This window comes from Rhamphochromis sp. 'chilingali', assembly GCF_963969265.1.
Source record: "Rhamphochromis sp. 'chilingali' genome assembly, chromosome: 10".
Taxonomy (NCBI): domain Eukaryota; kingdom Metazoa; phylum Chordata; class Actinopteri; order Cichliformes; family Cichlidae; genus Rhamphochromis; species Rhamphochromis sp. 'chilingali'.
This window is the reverse complement of record NC_137937.1, coordinates 27,584,680-27,602,316: the sequence shown is the minus strand read 5'-3', so window position 1 is coordinate 27,602,316 and position 17,637 is coordinate 27,584,680. Positions and strand designations below refer to the sequence as shown.

Below are 17,637 nucleotides of genomic sequence, written 5' to 3'. Positions count from 1 at the left end.
GGTTTCTGGGACAAGTAATAATCATATTTAGACAAGAGGACTGAACAGTAAGATATCAGCTCTAAAACACTAAGCAAGCTGTGTCTATAAACCATGTGGATGTAATGCACAATAACTAATTGGGAAGTAAGATACTAATTAAGTACTACAATTAGACTCACCAAAACTGGACTACAGACTTCTAAAAAGCTCTGTACTGTAAGACATTATATTTGTCAGATAATTTGAGTCCAAATTAGTGACTCCAATTAGATGAGGCTACCGCTGCCTGTGTCCACACACCTGTAGATCAAAGCAGCAACACCCCTACTTTTAACATTGCACATACCTTAACAGTACTCAAACGGACAAGTTCATGGACAAACATACAAGCCAATGCAAACCTGTCAAAAATTGCAATTCCTTCCTTTAGGTGGAACTTGAGTCCAAACAGCAATCAGTCCCCATCAATCCTCCAATTTTAAAATGTCAAATTCACACCATTAGAAAGCATATTTGAAACCTGGTAAAAAACACAGTTTTAGGCTCTATATGCTCATAACAGTCCTGTAGGGGGAATTTTATAATAACTCATCCACCTGGATACCTGAGATAGGCGCATTACTGGGCAGCTGGAGCTAGTCAAAGTCTGGCAGGACTCAACCACTACTTAAAGTAATTAAAGTGGACATCTTCACTGGGTGTAAGTGTGTCTGCATGTGCATGTCCGTGTGTGTGTGTGTGTGTGTATATGTGTGTGCTGTTCATGCCTTTTGGAGCATTTGAATAGATTAATATCATGGCTTTCTATGGGGTTAAACCATGCCAAAAATTTGTTCTTCAGTTTTGGTGATTAAAATGCTAAAAATTTATTTGTCCTATACTCAGCCATAATTTTTCTGTATATTGTACCTGTATAGCTTAACTAAGCTCGATAGTGTTAACTGATAAATTAGCAGGCCACCTTTTCATCAATGTAAAATAACTTCTGGCTCCAAAAAACCAACATGGCAGCATACAAAATAAGTTTGCTGAAGTTTCAGAATGTCCAAAACCAATGTGTAGTATGAGTGGTTCAAACCATCTATTTCTTTGCTAAAGTTGTAGTTTCACTTAGCAGTTAAGTTTTACATTTTAACATGGGAGATAATGGGACTGACTTATTTTAATCGTCCACTCCATGAACTGCAGTTTTGTTTTAATGGCTACTGTTTGATGTAGCACACGTAAAAATATCTTCCATGAGCTGTATCCACACAATACAATGAAATATAATGAAAAGGTATGACCTCCTTGTTTACCCTAACTTTTACTAACCATGTTATCAGTTAGCTGATTAATACAAAAAAAATATTATATTACAATATAAAAAAAATATTCACCACTGTAAGTCCTCATAACTGCTTAAATTCTCAAATGAATGGAAAGCTATAGCAGTAGAAACAGCATAATTATGTCTTTTAGGAATAATACCAGATGGAACTTTGAGAGTCAACTGATACAGTTGACTAAATCACTGCAGTGGGTGAAAAAATTAGTGCATGTATTGGATATGATTGCTCTGCAGATCAGCTGCTCTTGTTAACATCTGAAGTAGACTGATTTGCACTAGACATGTGTGAGTAAGTGTGTGTATTCAGTGATAACAGTTACAATATCAGTTTAATATATCACCTTTATTTGTCTTGGAGTGAAATGAAGTTAATTCACAGTCCTTCCATCAGTCTCATAACTTCAAGGCAAGGCAAGGCAAGGCAAGGCAAGTTTATTTGTATAGCCCAATTCAACAACAAGGTGATTCAAAGTGCTTTACAGAGACATTAGAAACAAGAACAAATAAAAAGCATGATTTAAAATTGAATAAAACAAGCAAATAAACTAACTAACTAATTAACAAACAAACAAACAAACAAACAAACAACAGTATATAAAATCAAAACAGATAAAATCAGAACAGTAGATAAAATCAGTAGTTAAATGTAAGTTTTGAAATTTAAGCTTAAAGTGTGGATTTGGTGCTTTATTCAAATGCAGCTGAGAACAGGTGAGTCTTCAACCTGGATTTAAATAAACTGAGTGTTTCAGCTGATCTGAGGCTTTCTGGGAGTTTGTTCCAGATATAAGGAGCATAAAAGCTGAATGCAGCTTCTCCGTGTCTGGTTCTGACTCTGGGAACTGATAAAAGACCGGATCCAGATGACCTGAGGGATCTGGATGGTTCATACTGGGTCAGGAGGTCATTGATGTATTTTGGTCCTAAACCATTCAGAGCTTTATAGGCCAGCATCAGAACTTTAAAGTCTATCCTCTGACGGACAGGCAGCCAGTGTAAGGACCTCAGAGCTGGACTGATGTGGTCCACTTTTTTGGTCTTAGTGAGGACTCGAGCAGCAGAGTTCTGAATGAGCTGTAGTTGTCTGACTGATTTTTTAGGTAGACCTGTAAAGATGCTGTTACAGTAATCAAGCCTACTAAAGATGAATGCATGGACTAGTTTTTCCAGGTCCTGTTGAGACATCAGATCTTTTATCCTTGATATATTCTTGAGGTGATAGTAAGCTGACTTTGTTATTGTCTTAATGTGTTTTTCTAAGTTTAGGTCTGCATCCATCACTACACCCAAATTTCTCGCCTGGTTTGTGGTTTTTAGATGTATAGATTGAAGTTCTCTGGTGACCTGTAATCGTTTTTCTTTGGCGCCAAAGACTATTACCTCAGTTTTGTTTTTGTTTAGCTGGAGAAAATTGTGGCACAACCAGTCATTGATTTCCTCAATGCATTTACCAAGAGCCTGTACAGGGCCTCGGTCTCCTGGTGACATTGTGATATATATTTGTGTGTCATCTGCATAGCTGTGATAGTTTATTTTGTTGTTGTTTATAATCTGTGCCAGTGGGAGCATGTAGATGTTAAACAGAGGGGGTCCCAAGATGGAACCTTGGGGAACTCCACATGTGATACTTGTCTGCTCAGATGTGAAGTTACCTATTGATACAAAGTATTTCCTGTTTTCTACGTATGTTTTGAACCAGTTTAGTACAGTTCCTGAAAGACCTGTCCAGTTCTCCAGTCGTTTGAGTAATATGTTGTGGTCAACTGTATCAAATGCTGCACTGAGATCCAGTAAAACTAGGACTGACATTTTTCCACTGTCTGTATTCAGACATATGTCATTAAACACTTTGGTCAGAGCGGTTTCAGTGCTGTGGTTCTGTCTAAAACCTGACTGGAAGGCATCGTAGCAATTATTCTGTTTTAAGAAGTAACTGAGCTGTTGAGAAACTGCTTTTTCAATGATCTTACTTAAAAACGGGAGATTTGAGATCGGCCTGTAGTTGTTCATTTGTGTCTTGTCAAGATTGTCCTTTTTCAGTATAGGTTTGATTACAGCAGTTTTTAGTGATTCTGGAAACACACCTGATAATAAAGAAAAGTTGACGATCTGTAACAGGTCTGACTCTAAACTCTTTGAGACCTTTTTGAAAAAACTTGTTGGCAGGACATCTAAACAGCAGGAGGAGGAGTTCAGTTGACCTAAGATGTCCTCCAGGTCTTTGCTGTTAATAGGTTGAAACTGTTTCATGGTGTTTAAACAGTTTTTTGGTGGACACAGTACATATCCTGGATCTGCTGTTGATGTACCAATTGCTTGTCTAATTTTTTGGATTTTTTCAGTGAAGAATTTGGCAAAGTCATTGCAGGCCATGGTCGAATGAAGTTCAACCATGAGACAAAACTAGTGATGGCCCGCTTGAAGCTGACGCTCCGGAGCGTGTGTCGAAAAAAACAACACACTGGTTCAGAAGCACTGTGTCAAGGCTTGCTTCGTTTGGCAAAAGTCACGTGACCAGTGACGTCCGAAGCTTCATTACGCACGTAACTGCTTCGGTACCTGATTCAAACGGATATAAGGAAGTGAATCATCCACGGGATTCGTGGAGTGTGTTGATGGTGACAGACAGGGGCGGAGCGTGGGGGTGGCTTACTGGGCTTAAGCCCGGGTAGTTTTGTCAGAAGCCCGGGATCTTTTGGAGTGTAATTTTTCATAGTTAGATGCCTGGCTGACAACTGTATAAAAGAAAAAGTACACACAATATTCGAAGCACATAGTGCACACTGTGGGAATTTACGACTGTGCGTGAATCCCCCCTGATATTGGTATGATCCGAGCTCAGGCACTAAGCGACTGAGCGAGGGGGCGGGGCAGCTGCTGCCTGTGAGTGCGCTGTTGGAGAAACGGAGCCAGCCATACTAAGGAGAGCTTAAGTTTGACCAGGTACCAAAGCAAATCATTCGTACCGTACAAATAATGTAAATATGACGGTGCATCACGAAAGATTGATATCAAACTGATCACTTGACCAATATTACGTTACTTGCTCTTCAAGTGAATCAACAAATGGCGAAATGAAAAGCCGAACAAATGCTATTTTTTTAGAGTCTTAGCTTACGTGTGTTTATTTCATATTTTCAGTTCTTACCCTCCCCGACTAAATCGGTTTCAGTTATGTACTGAAACATAAGAATGGACATTCGAGGGTTCTTTCAAAGAAAAAACTCAGGTAAATGTTATTTTATATATTATGCTTTGTATGTTGTTCAGTATATTTCTATGCAAAACGAGAGGGATTTCAGTACACAGCAGTATATTCACATTTGTAACCAGATATTTACATACACTTTAGGGAGAAAACACAAAACATTTTTACTGTACAACATCAATTTAGAGTAAACTTTTAGATAAATATTGAAAATATCTTTTGAATTAGTTAAATGTCAGAATAAAGAGAGACAGAGCTTCTATTTTTATCACTTTGATCAAATTTAGGAGTACATGTACACTAAGTTTGTTAATTAATAAGAAACTCCAGACGTTTCTGTTCTGAGCTGAAGAAGCTTCTGATAGGTTAGTAGAATCCATGTGAGTAAATTGGTGGCACACCTGTGGATGCATATAAAGCAAAACACAGAGCCTGTTTCTTTGACATGGGAAAAATCAAGAGATGTCAACCAAAACACCAGGAAGACAACTGTGGAGCTCCATAAGTGTGGCTCAATTATGAATACAATTTGGTGCCATTTGCAATTAAGAAATACAGATAGTTTCTCTCTTTACTCTTAAAGTTAACAAATATGTTTTTATATTTATCAATCTAAAAAAATAAACATTTAGTCTGATTTGATGTTACAATTAAAAAAGTGTTTGTGTTTTGATCTGAAGAGTTTGTAAATATCTGGTTTCAACTGTATATTTGATGATTGTCAGCACAAAGAGGGAGAGAGAGGAACAGAGAGGGAGAGAGAGGAACAGAGAGGGAGAGAGAGGAACAGAGAGGGAGATGGAGAATGAGGACAGAACAGAGATGAACAAGAGCAGGTGAGACACACATGTTAGTCAAATGGTTGTTTACCAAAAGTATCACCGTATCATAGGTCCTCATGTATCTCGTACCTAGTGTTTCTTTTTAGGTTTGCTATTTTTCAAATTCTACATTTATTAAGTTATGCAGGCTTGTTTGCACAACAAGGCTAAATAATTATATAAACTTTTCTCAATCTAAATAGTGGACTTTGGTAGAATTAAAAAAATAAGTGTAGTGCAGGTCTATGATGATTTTTAGTGCTACTATCATCTAGTTCTGATTGTGGTTCTGTCTTGGTTAAATCCTAAGTAGTCCTGATTTTGAACTGTTGTAGTCCTGTTTTAATTCCGGATCAGTTCTGGGTCTGGTTGAATTGGGGTTTAGTCCTCGTGTCTTGATACAGCCCCGACTTTGTTCTGCCTTGCTGCTTAATTAAAAAACTAGTTTAAGGTGTCCTGCATATGTGATATATATTTTTCCCTATATGAAGTCATTCTTTTTTGAACAAAACTCAAAACAGAGCCTATCAATCTTTCAGTCATTTCTAACCCCCCCCCCCCCCCCCCCCCCCCCCCCCCTATACGTACATTACATTGCTACAGTTTAGAAAATCATTTTGTTTATTGTTTTTAGGTGATAGTCTGCAGGACCCAGGAATACCTGCATATCTACCAGCTTGCAGTGTGGTTCCTGCACTCCACAGCCTCTTCTGTTCCATGCAAGTGGATTTTCTCCAGGGCAGGAGAAACTATTTCTAAGAAAAGAAACAGACTCAGCCAGCACACAGTAACACTAATCCTCTTTTTAACTGTAAATAACAAAAGGGCTACCTTACATAGATCATGTTTTTACTTTGCAAGTTCTTGATTAGGGGTGGGTTTTGATTATCGCTTTTCTGATTACAATCCATGCTAAATTGAATAAAGTGATATTGATTCATTAAAATCCCGTGTCGATTTGTAAATTAACGTTATTATGCCTGAAACGCCAGCATCTCAGGTTAAACCTCACAACATGTCGTCAAACACCATGCAGCTAAAACAGTAACTAGGAGCAGGTTTACGGATTCTGCATACAAACGTGAACACAGAGCGCGGACCCGACGCGTCAGAGTCAGATTTTGGTGCGTCGTCGGGTCCGCGCTGTGTTTGCCTCTTTTTTTTTTTCGCTGGCTTCTGCAGCTGCAGGTTTCATAACTCTCTGTTTACATCTCTAATTAAGTCTCACATGTGTCAGCTTTCTTTTAATAGATACGAAATTATGGATATATACTGTTAAATGATCAGAATTGTAATATTTCTGACTGAGGCAAAACTTTCCAGATTCCAATCAAATTGAATCGGATCCTGTATCGAATCAAAAGGATTCTACAAATCAGTGACGATGCAGCCGTACTCAGCCCCCTAAGCATTTTCCCTTTCCAGTTCACAATCAATCCCACCCCTAGGTCAAAAATATGTATAGGAATTGGCCTAATCTAATATTTTGTATGAACCTGTCCAGCTGTCCAGTGATTAAACGACAAGTAGATGGAGGCAGGACTTCACAGCAGGGGCATACTCCATAATGTGCTGTGCATTATCATATGTATATTATATATATTGCTCACTTATTGTATTTACCAACATCAAGGAGTTATGAGCAAAGAAAGGCCACACCATAGTGCATGTTTAAATAGGGAAAGTTTATTGATCAAAATGTATTACGCAGATACGCATTACATTTTTTTCAGCCCCCCAATCGAGAAAACAAAACCAATTACATGTTCAAAGCAACGGAACGGTGGCCCAATATCAGAGAGAACTCCACTCTTGAGTGAGCAGTGATAATTGAGCAGTCCGTTTTATTTTGCAGATTCAAGCTGCTCTTCAAAATTTTCACCACCAGATGTCACCGGAGAGGACTGTGTTGAAAAGCTTCGAGTAATGAACCGTTTTTCAATACAAGCTTCAGTGCTTCGGAAAGCTTCATTTGGCCATCACTAGACAAAACGTTTGATTAAAAACAGCTTTGAAATCATGTTAAATTTTTCTCAGCTGGATTACATCAAAGGGACAATTAAATGTGATCTCTTGTATGTTTTCAAATTGTATAGACATAAATTAATATATGAAGCTTCTTTTTAATCGTTCAAATAATTAGTGATATGAGAGCTCTCCGTTAACGTGCAGTAAATTATTAGCAAAACAATAAGTGATGAACACAAAACATAATTTTGCTGAATGACCACAATGACCACAGATAGAGGACACTGTTCACTGCTCACCAACCTGCCTGGTGTTTTATTATCATAGCTCACAAGTCAGCGGCCAGAACTGTAAAATATTATCTAAGTACAAAAAGACTGAATTTCTAGTTTTCAAAGCTGCTGCTGCTGCCACTGAAAACACATGTAAAATACAGGAATGTTTATATATATTCTCTTACAGGATTAAATAGCAGTTCATTAAAAGTCTATTCCCACAGATACAAGCTACACAAATAAAGTCCCCAGCGTTCCACTTCAAGGTCTGTGTGTATATTTTTAAAGGGTCTTTATAATAGGAAAAAAATTCAATGTTATGCTACAAATCACATACTGTTGAGAGCATCTCTTTGGGAACAGATCGAGACAGGGAAGGAAAGGAGGAGGATACTGAATAGGAGTGACCGATTTTTCTTGTTGATGTGTATTCATTAACCAGTCCCGTGTAAATAATATCTTAAATAAACATTACTCTCTCATTTTCTTACATCAATGTTAATAATAATATAAGCATGCCTCATTCTGTAAAGGGTCACACGTCATCCACAAGGACTTGTGACGCATATTAGCCTGACAAACTCATTTCTAGTCCACGATGATAGGCCACTAAAATTACATTACGGAGTATTTGATGCTGATGTGCATAAAGCTAGAAAGAAAACAAAACATCTGACTATTTTCCTTTCAATGGCACCCAAAGTGCATTTCATTCTCTAATGAAGGCTGAAAATTGCAACAGATCGAGCGAAAAAAGACATCCGCTGGTTAATTGAATCATCACAGCTGAGCAGGTTTGAGATTAATTCCACGTAAGGAGAAGATCAAAAGAGAGCCACTCAGAAGGATGTCGAGAGGAATAAGAATGCTGAGGCTTGTGGGATAATCCCATTAAGAGCTGCACATTCATTCAGAGTTATGATCCACAGTTGTAGGTATAGTATGTAAGAGATTAGGGTTAAACAGTCAGTGACGGAGAGTGGTCATACTTTTAGAAAAATGTGGTGTTATAATTCTATGCTGTCTGTATTAATCCCTTTTAATTATGAGCATCGACGAACCACTATGAAAGCTGTTTTAGAGTTTGCATCTGGAGCAAATTGGATTATAAAAAAATAGAAGAAGTGCATGCGTCATTGCTTAATACTGATTGCCAGGAACATAATCTTAATGCTGAAATGCTCATACATGTTCAAATTGCTGTCATTTAAAGGTATATCAAGGACATCTCTGATTAAAATGCAAAGATTCCATCTAGACTTCATGTTTTTTTTTTGTTTTGATATAAGGTGGTGTATCTGTGTGCAGCAATATGAACATTTTACATTTGGACATAATGTACATTAGTGTATGCTAAAGAAATACATTTTTCACTTGCAAGGATCAGTGCCATCCATCTATGTTTATCTATCATCCGTTCAGTTCAGGGCCAGATGTGGGGTAGAGCCTCTCCCAGCTGTCATAGTGTGAGATTTGGGGTATATCCTCAACGGGCCACCCGTCCATCACAGGGCTAACACAGAGAAGCAGGCAACCATTCATACTCATATTCACACCTATGGCCAACTTATATGTCTTTCAACTGTGGGAGGAAAAAACCCACGCAGGAAGAGAGGGTGTTTGCAAACTCCACCCAGAAAGACCCAGGCTTGCCGCTACACCAGATAGTGTGGTTGCAGGAGATGGCTGCCCTTCTGTGAACCTGGTCTGGTTTTGCTGGAAGTTTCTTCTTGCTTAAAAGGAGTTTTTCCTCTCCACTGTCACCAAGATCGTGCTTACTTGTTGGTGTTTTCTCACTAATACTGCAGGGTCTTTACCTCGCAGTATAAAGTGCACTGGAACTTCTCAACTGCTGTCACGATTCAGTGCTACAATAAATTAACTTGAATTTAATTGAATTAAATTTAATGAAATGCAATTCAAGTTCACGTCACTTAAATTCAGTCTCACAGAAACTCATAAAAATGCAGTAGCTCATAATCACTCTATGTATTAAGAGCCTGGCCAGATTAAAGCATTTCTCTCTTCAGCTCTAAAGAAAGTAGCATTAATCAGTCAAATGGATGGATGCCACAAAACATGCCAGTAAAGCAAGCCCTGAGGGAATATGCAGTTATATAATGAAATCGAAGTAGACCTGGAAAAGGAGAGCTGCTCACAAAAACAGTGAAAATGTGCTTCATCATGCAGTTCATATTTATTTCTTAAATCGTCGAGGCAATATAAAGAAAAGAGGCAGCAGGGATGTCAAACTAACTAAAAACCACAAACAACAAATTTTAATGACAAATAATTAAAAAGGAAAAAAATCCACTATCACCCATAACTTTAAGGAGAATATTCTTTTTAAATAAATAGGCTATGATCAAAGCTAACATAATAGCTTAATAAAATATTTGGCAAATACAATACAAAATACTTACTAATACAATTAGTTAAATGTGACACTTTCATTAAAGTGGTATTTTTTAACAGAGAGATGAATGACTGTGTGTGCTCACAAGTGTACATATGCGTATGTGTTGTGACATCTTATTCCACAGTGCAGAAGTTTTCCAAACTGTTCTCTCGGGCCTTGGGAAGCTCATTGTGTTCCAGTAGTTGGTACTGGAAGGAAACACGGTTGATATAGTTCCCACTGGACACGAGCCTCACCACTGAGTTATCACAACCAATCTTCATCTGGGCTGAAGGGCCACAAGGAGAGGAAAACACATACTTTACACTCTACCATCCAAGAATTTTTGTTCTGTAGCCAGCCCTACTTACTCTGGTTACATTGGCAGCAAAAACATTTACTTTGTATCTGTATTGCAGTATTTTTACAAGTAAAAACAGCAAATATATGTAAACATAAAATGTGAATTGCATTGGATATTTCACTATGTGGGATGTTTTTATTTTGTAGGACTCTTTTACAGCACATCATAATTACTAGTAAAAGTGTTTCTTGGACACAGTGATGGACACAGACTCACCGAGTCCGCTGAGGGAGAAACAGAGGTCGGCCACAGGGAACATCTTAGAGGTATCCACCCCATTCCCTCCCAGCAGCTCCACATAGTCACCTGACCCTGAGCAGCCAGACCACGCCAGTCTCTGTAAAATAAATGATCAACAAAATATTTTGATGGTGAAGTCCAGATAAAGACTTTACTTTGTTACATAGAAAACTGCCATTAAAACTTCCTGTGGAGCTCTTTGGACCAATAAAAGTACTATATGTTAACCTGGAAAAGGCCAACCAAGTGGAGATGTGATTCCAGTGTTTCATGGTTCTCTATTGAGCAGGTGCTTGTAACACAATGAAAAAGTAATACTGCAAAGGATTCAAATGAAATGACTTCATTTGACTGAAAAATGTTTACACAAACGATTTTTGTAATATTTGAATTTGGAATACATACAGTTTTCCTCAGAATTTAAACAGAGGCAGTTAACAGGATGTTGTTTTTCAGATATTTAAAAATGAATATTTTACTTTATTAATTTATTATTTATTATATTACACCTTTATGAGCATGCTTTGTACCACTTTTCTCCTTCCCTTATTCATAGAGAGTTGCATTTCATGTAATAGCTTTTATGACTACTCATTACTTACTATTAATTAAGTAATTAATAAGTACTACTTAGTTATGTTTTTTTTTTTCCATTAACACATTTTCCATTACACACTTCAGCTCTTGTTAACGTTAGTTAACCTCACTTTTCTAATAGTGGAATTGTCATTATAGCAGAAATTGTAGTAATCTGGGAGCCTCTGCTTAGCGTTCTGGTTCTACCAGACACCAGAGAAGCTTCTCTGCATTGTTGTATTTATATGTAATGTATTTATATATTTGTTTGTTTATTTAACAGAGGCTCTGTCAAGCTGCACAGAGTAGATGAGGAGGGCAGGACATCAGGCACAGGAATGTCACAGAAAATCTGGTCAGTTTTCAAAATAAAAGATCCCGTGGAAACTACACCCTCTGCCCTTGCAACACTGTGTGATTTGAAGCACTTTACCGAACAAAACTGTGTAACAGATGAAAAGTCAAGGACATGGTGTATTTCAGGGGTAAGACTTCGATATGACTGGTAAGTGCTCTGCTGTGTTCACCTGCTAGCTTTTTTCTAAAATTCATAAACTGTTATTAAAAATGTTTATTAGACTTATGGTTATTATTTTTGACTCCATTTGTCATTACTATTCCTTATTTAACATTAAAAACTGAGGATCATCTTCAAACATTTAGTATGAGGGTTTAACATTATAATCTACACACAATGAATAATATTTAGTTTAGCTAAAGTGGTTTGCTAAAACTCTTCCATCTATTAACCACAGTGATGTTTTCATTTAGTCTCATTAGACCATTTGCCATTGAGGATTTATTTTCTGTTTTCTTTTTTTCCACCTATTGGAGTGGGACTTATGAACACAGAGTAATTTACAGTGGCAGTGAGGCTCAGCAGCCAATTTGCCAAACATAACACTGTTTTTGGATGACTCTCCAAAATCCTGGATTACTTTCAATGACAATATTTTCAGTTGATTGTGGTATAATATCAGCATGTGGTGAATGCAACAGAAAATTGGAAACTATCCTAATAGATTCTGGTATGAATAGAATGGTCATCCATCTGTAATAGGACTAACAAAGTGAGACGGTGGACCAATCACATCATTCATGATATAAAATCACCAATTAACCCAGTTGTTCTCAAACTTTTTCTGGCATGCCCAACTTTAGTTTACATCCTTTTCCCTTAGTCTTCCATGCTCCAACTGCAGTGGCTCTGTTCTGAACCCGCCACACAGTTGGAGGACCACTGGATTAACCTAACCTACCATAACATACTTTTGAGCCTGAATACCTGAAGAAAGTCCTCTCTGGCACAATGAGAACATGAAATTCTACACTGAAAGGCTTCATTCAAGCTCCAGGCTTCACTTTAGTTTCAGTCTCATAACTGTTTGTTTTTCCATTTCCTGTGTTCATCAGCTTCCCTCTAGATGTAGGAAGATGACATCCCGGTGCTAATTACGCCTACTGAGCTCTGATCGATCAGTTAAAGTGATTTCCCCATTACAGTTAGGAAAATGAAATTAATAAATCTCTGTAGTTAAACAATACTTTATTAAATTAAAATAAAATTAAAATCAAAATTGCCAAGTACTAATAAAATTTGTGTGATGACATAGACAAACATGCAAATATTATTAATAGCTTTAATAAAAAAATATATATATATCACACTCTGAATGCGTTTAAAATGTCCAGCTGAAGCTAAAGGTCTATTTAAAGTGTCAGAATTTGGCCTCAGTAAGATATTTATTTCACAGAGAAAAGAAGATTGTGTGTGTGTGACTGTGGGCACATGCATGCGTGTATGCATGTGTGTGATCTACCTGTGGACTTAGCTCATTGCTTTTGGCCTGCCCCAGGCTGAGTTCTGTCAGTCGGATCTCCACGGGGTAGATGATGGAGAAGCTGCAGTTCTTGCGCTGATGTGGCATCACCATGGTGAAGCTTCCCTCTGGACTCTGAGACATGATGTTACAGGCTTTCCACACGAACAAATCGACACATGCACAGACAGGAGAAGAGATTTCACATTTCTAGTTCTCCATAACCTGAGAAACTCATTACTGACACTTCACGTCACAAAGAGGACAGAATCAGCGGGTGGCAGCTGGAAAGGAAATCCAATTCTAGTTCTGATCACAGAACTGAAAGAAAGAAAGAAAAGTGAATTCATAAAAGCATTACGGAAAAGGGAGTCTGAAAATGCTGCCACTTTGTTCATATTGTTCCCTTCACATTTTTGTTGTAAAGAAACCGAGCTAATCAAATGTGAAGAGAGACGTTTGAATTGTTAATTAAACAATTAAATGTTGTATGTGTATCTTTTACATCCAATTTTTGGTAAGAGCCACTATCACAGTCACCATCTAGCTTACCATTGGTAAATATTACCCATCAGTAACGGTTACCTTACCATTTTGATCATTCATTCATTGTTACTTTTGCTTTTCCTCCATCAAACATTTATACATATCATTCAGTTTAAGTCAGTCTAAACTGTAGACTGTGGAGCTAGTTAACAATTTCAGTCGTTTATCCATACTTTTATATAGCTGTTAGCTCCATTCTGTTTGCCAGCCAAACTTTTAGATTTAAGGAATGTTCTAGAAACACTCTGACTTTTATTATGTATTAAATGAGTAACACTGTTATGTTGCATGGAATATGTGAGGTAGCTTTATTGTCACTTTGATTAGATCATATATAAGGCCTAAACTGCAGACGGTTGCACTTAATGGTGAACAAGGGGATAAACCACTGTTAACCTATAAATAATTAATTGAAACTGCTGTTTTGTTTTTTTTTGTCTGCAGCCTTTATTTCCTTGTCTTTGTCTTACAGCCAGACGGTGACAGTTATGTTTCTTGACACAATGTTAACGCTGTGTTTGTCAAACAGCTGGAAAACAGGTGCATCCTTCTCACTCAATTCGTTACGCTCGCTCTTGGCCTTGATTAAAGCTCGACCAAGCACAAATGTCCAGGAAGTACACTCATGCGTGCACACAAATGTACCCCTCATTTCACAAGACATATAAAAAAAACAAAACAAAAAAATAACACAAATCTTTTACGCGAAGACTTCAAAGTGTTTTATGTTTGGTTTTAGATGTTTTGGCCACAAACTGATCTTAGTGATGCATAACAAGACTCACGGAAAGGGTTGTATAGTTTCTTGACAGCGAGGGTGAAGCCACTAGCAGGGCTGTGAATGCGAAAGAAGATCATGGCAACATTCTGAGAAGAGCGGCTGGTGGCTCCTGGTGCTGTGGAGGAACAGTAGTCTGTGTAGCGCTCGTAGAGGGGTAAAGGATGGTCCTGATTGCTGGGGAACTTCTCTCCCTTCAAAACCCAGCCATCAAATATCTTGAAGAGGAACATATGATATGTAGTAAATACAAAAATTAATGCCTTTACTTACTTAATTTCAGCACACTTATTCCACACCTTCACATACAAAACATGAAGCAGTGTCTGAAAATACAAGGCATAAATTTTTAAAATGTGGAAGAAGCCAAGGACAGCTAGCATGTCCAAATTAAGCTGTTAACTATATGACTAAGAGATAACTCATCAGCTTTATGTAAGAAGCCAATTCGCTTTTACAGAAAGAAACAAGCAATCTAATTGCCAAGATTTTTCCCCCTATATCATAGGTGTCAAACTCTGGCCCGCGGGCCAAATTTGGCCCGCAGCCTAATTACATTTGGCCTACGAAGCCATACCAAATTACTATCAGAGCTGGCCTACTGGTATTATACAGCTAATATATATATTGTTTAGTATTAAGCTTTGCTTGTTCCATATTCAGTTTTTCAGCAAAACGTGTTTGAGCACATAAGAAAAGATTCATTCTTATATCTGGAGGAATAAATATATTTCAATAAATACTAACGTTAGCCCGCAACTTTGTTCCAGTTTTGAATTTTTGCCCACTGTGTATTTGAGTTTGACACCCCTGCCCTATATGTTTCTTTCTTGCATGCTGACAGCAGTAAGTGAACTGGAGTCACATTCCTGGTTTGTGTGCACAGACTTGGTCAAATAAAAATGATTCTGATCCAGTGGGTTGGTGAAAACAAATCTTTGTGTTTTCTATTCAACTTAAGACATGAATCATCATGTTTTATTGGGTAATCCGACATGCCATACAGCACATTCTACACTACTGTGCTGTGAATAATATTTAATTACAAGCATAATCCAACATGAATTTCATTCTAAAAATATTCTGTAAATCTCATGTCTTAAAATGAGGTGTGCTGTTTTGTTTTATTGAGCACATTAATCCTACTAATATTTACACAAATCTGCTCTTGGTTTCTAGATCACATGCATGTAAACCTAGGCTTTATGAAATTCTAATGTCCCCCTTTCCCTATGCCATGAACTGAAATCTGCACTGGCAGGCTTGGCTTCAGAACTAAAGCCTTCTCTTCCCACTCTTGCTCTGAGTAATGTGACCAATGCAGAAAGCATCCAGTGTGGTGTTTGGCCCTTAAACGCCGCCTTAACCCTGTTTGGCCTAATTTCAAATGCACAGGAAGAAGATGAAATAGAATTCAGAGTTTAAACCGAAAAAAGCCTTGGAGTCCCTGCCTTTCACTTAAAAGAGGGGTTGGATATGTGTGGGGGCTATTTTTAGTGTGTGTGCCAACCTTTATGAAGTCTCCAGCGCTGCAGTCGATGCTGACGTCAGACAGCTCCAGACTGATGACTTCACTGGGCTCAGCTATGATGAAAGCTGCACATGCCAGCTGTGGCTTTGATGCCACAAAGGTGAAGAGGCCATCAGTGGCCAGCATGTCCAAGCATCCTACAAACCACACACACAGTCAGTTTTCCATTTCAGACCAAAAATACATTTAAATATTCTAGAGACTAGTACTTAGAGCTTTTCTTCCCCAGCTGAGCACCCAAAGCACTTTTTATTACAAGTCTTATTCACCCAAACTCATTTTTTTGGTCAGCTCAGGGTTCAGCATCATACCCCAGGATACTTCAACAGGTAGAATGGAAGAGTTGGGGATCAAACCACTGCCCTTCCAAGTGCTTGACAGCCCATGCTAACTCCTGAGCCACAGTTGGTCCCTAAGCCCAACTATAACAACTTTTCGCCTAACTCTTATACTTTAACTTACGTTAACTAACCTTCGCCCAGTCCCAAACCTACCCTGACCACACCAAGTAACCAAAGTAGAATTAAAGATTAAAAACCAAACTGGATTGGTCCCCATAAGTGACTATGAAATATATACACCCCCAGAATACAGGTGAGGCAAACACACATATGAACACACACACACAGCCAGATACAAAATACATTACACATATATTGGGTTCAGAAAACATACTGGATTTGAGTTTAGCCTTAATAATTTCTCATGAGGTCAAAGTGTTACTCAGAGGACAGCATCAGTTTTCATTTAAAAATGTTTGCTTGGATTAATGCATGAATTATCTAACGTGTTTAGTAGCCTATGTTCTAATTAAGTGACTGAATGGGCACTGGTGCATAAATAAACATTCACCCAATTACTGTTTTAAATCCAGCAATTGGTATAATTCGGTGATTTAAAGCTATTTTTAAGCAGTTCTTACTGAGAGGTCGGCGGAAAATAAAATCCTCTGATTCTCTTTTCTGGGCCAAACTCAGCAAAGAATATAATCCATCTGAGGCTTCGTTGTCCTGAAAAGAAGAAGGAAAACAAACAAGTAAATACAAACGAACAGAAAACCTAAGATTTCATCTCTGGGCTGCTCATAAAAACTTGACAGACATGAGTTCAGACTGCCTCACTTGATCAAAAATTCCACTTTGCTCGACTACAAACGCGACCTTACCTCGATGTAGCGAGCGAGCCCCATCCTTAATGAAACGCAGATAAGAAAGAGAAACAGCTGTGTGCGCAGAGCCACCGACATGCTGAAGTGCGTCTCTCGAGGAGTGTGTCCTGAAGCTGAGGGGAGAATAACGGAGCTGCCTGTGAGATCGCAGCTTTTATAGCAGCCCAGACAGGCAGGCAGGCCGACATCAGAGGGTTAGTGACAAACATTTAGCCGTGCGGACTTAAAAATGACTTTGATAATGAGTGAATAAAAGCGGTCATTCAAGGCTGTTTTTAGGGAATTCAGATGTTTAGAAACTAATAATTACTGCGTATGAATTCATTGGAGGAAATGCAATACTTGAAACATGTCAGTGTTTATTAAAATCGCTACACAGCTTAACATTGAGTAGACAGGCTAACATAGTGCTTTGTGGTCAATTTGGTGACTCTTCATTGAAAAATAATAGCTCGTGGGACATATTTGAACTGCCAAATACTGTTGGTATTGATTTTTCAAGTCTCAGGAACACTGATAAGAGGGATGAACCGTATTCCCCCCCCCCCCCCCCCAAAGGATATTCCCTCATTTGCTGTTTTGATGGCCATGGTGGTGCTGGAAACACATTTGTCCAGAAACTCTCATTGTGT

The 17,637-nt window shown here is 38.1% G+C and overlaps 1 protein-coding gene across 1 annotated transcript; it reads right to left on the bottom strand.

Moving 5' to 3' along the window:
- Nucleotides 1-10,116: 10,116 nt before the first annotated feature.
- On the bottom strand, nucleotides 10,117-17,095 carry LOC308404898 (corticotropin-releasing factor-binding protein-like; the record flags this gene model as incomplete). The annotated part of the gene is made up of 7 exons (XM_080895178.1): nucleotides 17,003-17,095; nucleotides 16,760-16,847; nucleotides 15,817-15,974; nucleotides 14,314-14,524; nucleotides 12,983-13,137; nucleotides 10,563-10,683; nucleotides 10,117-10,271 (listed from the first exon to the last, which is right to left on the bottom strand). Exons 1-7 carry the CDS (start codon nucleotides 17,081-17,083, stop codon nucleotides 10,117-10,119), a joined length of 969 nt encoding a protein of 322 aa, XP_080751304.1. The 5' UTR covers nucleotides 17,084-17,095.
- Between the last annotated feature and the right edge of the window lie 542 nt (nucleotides 17,096-17,637).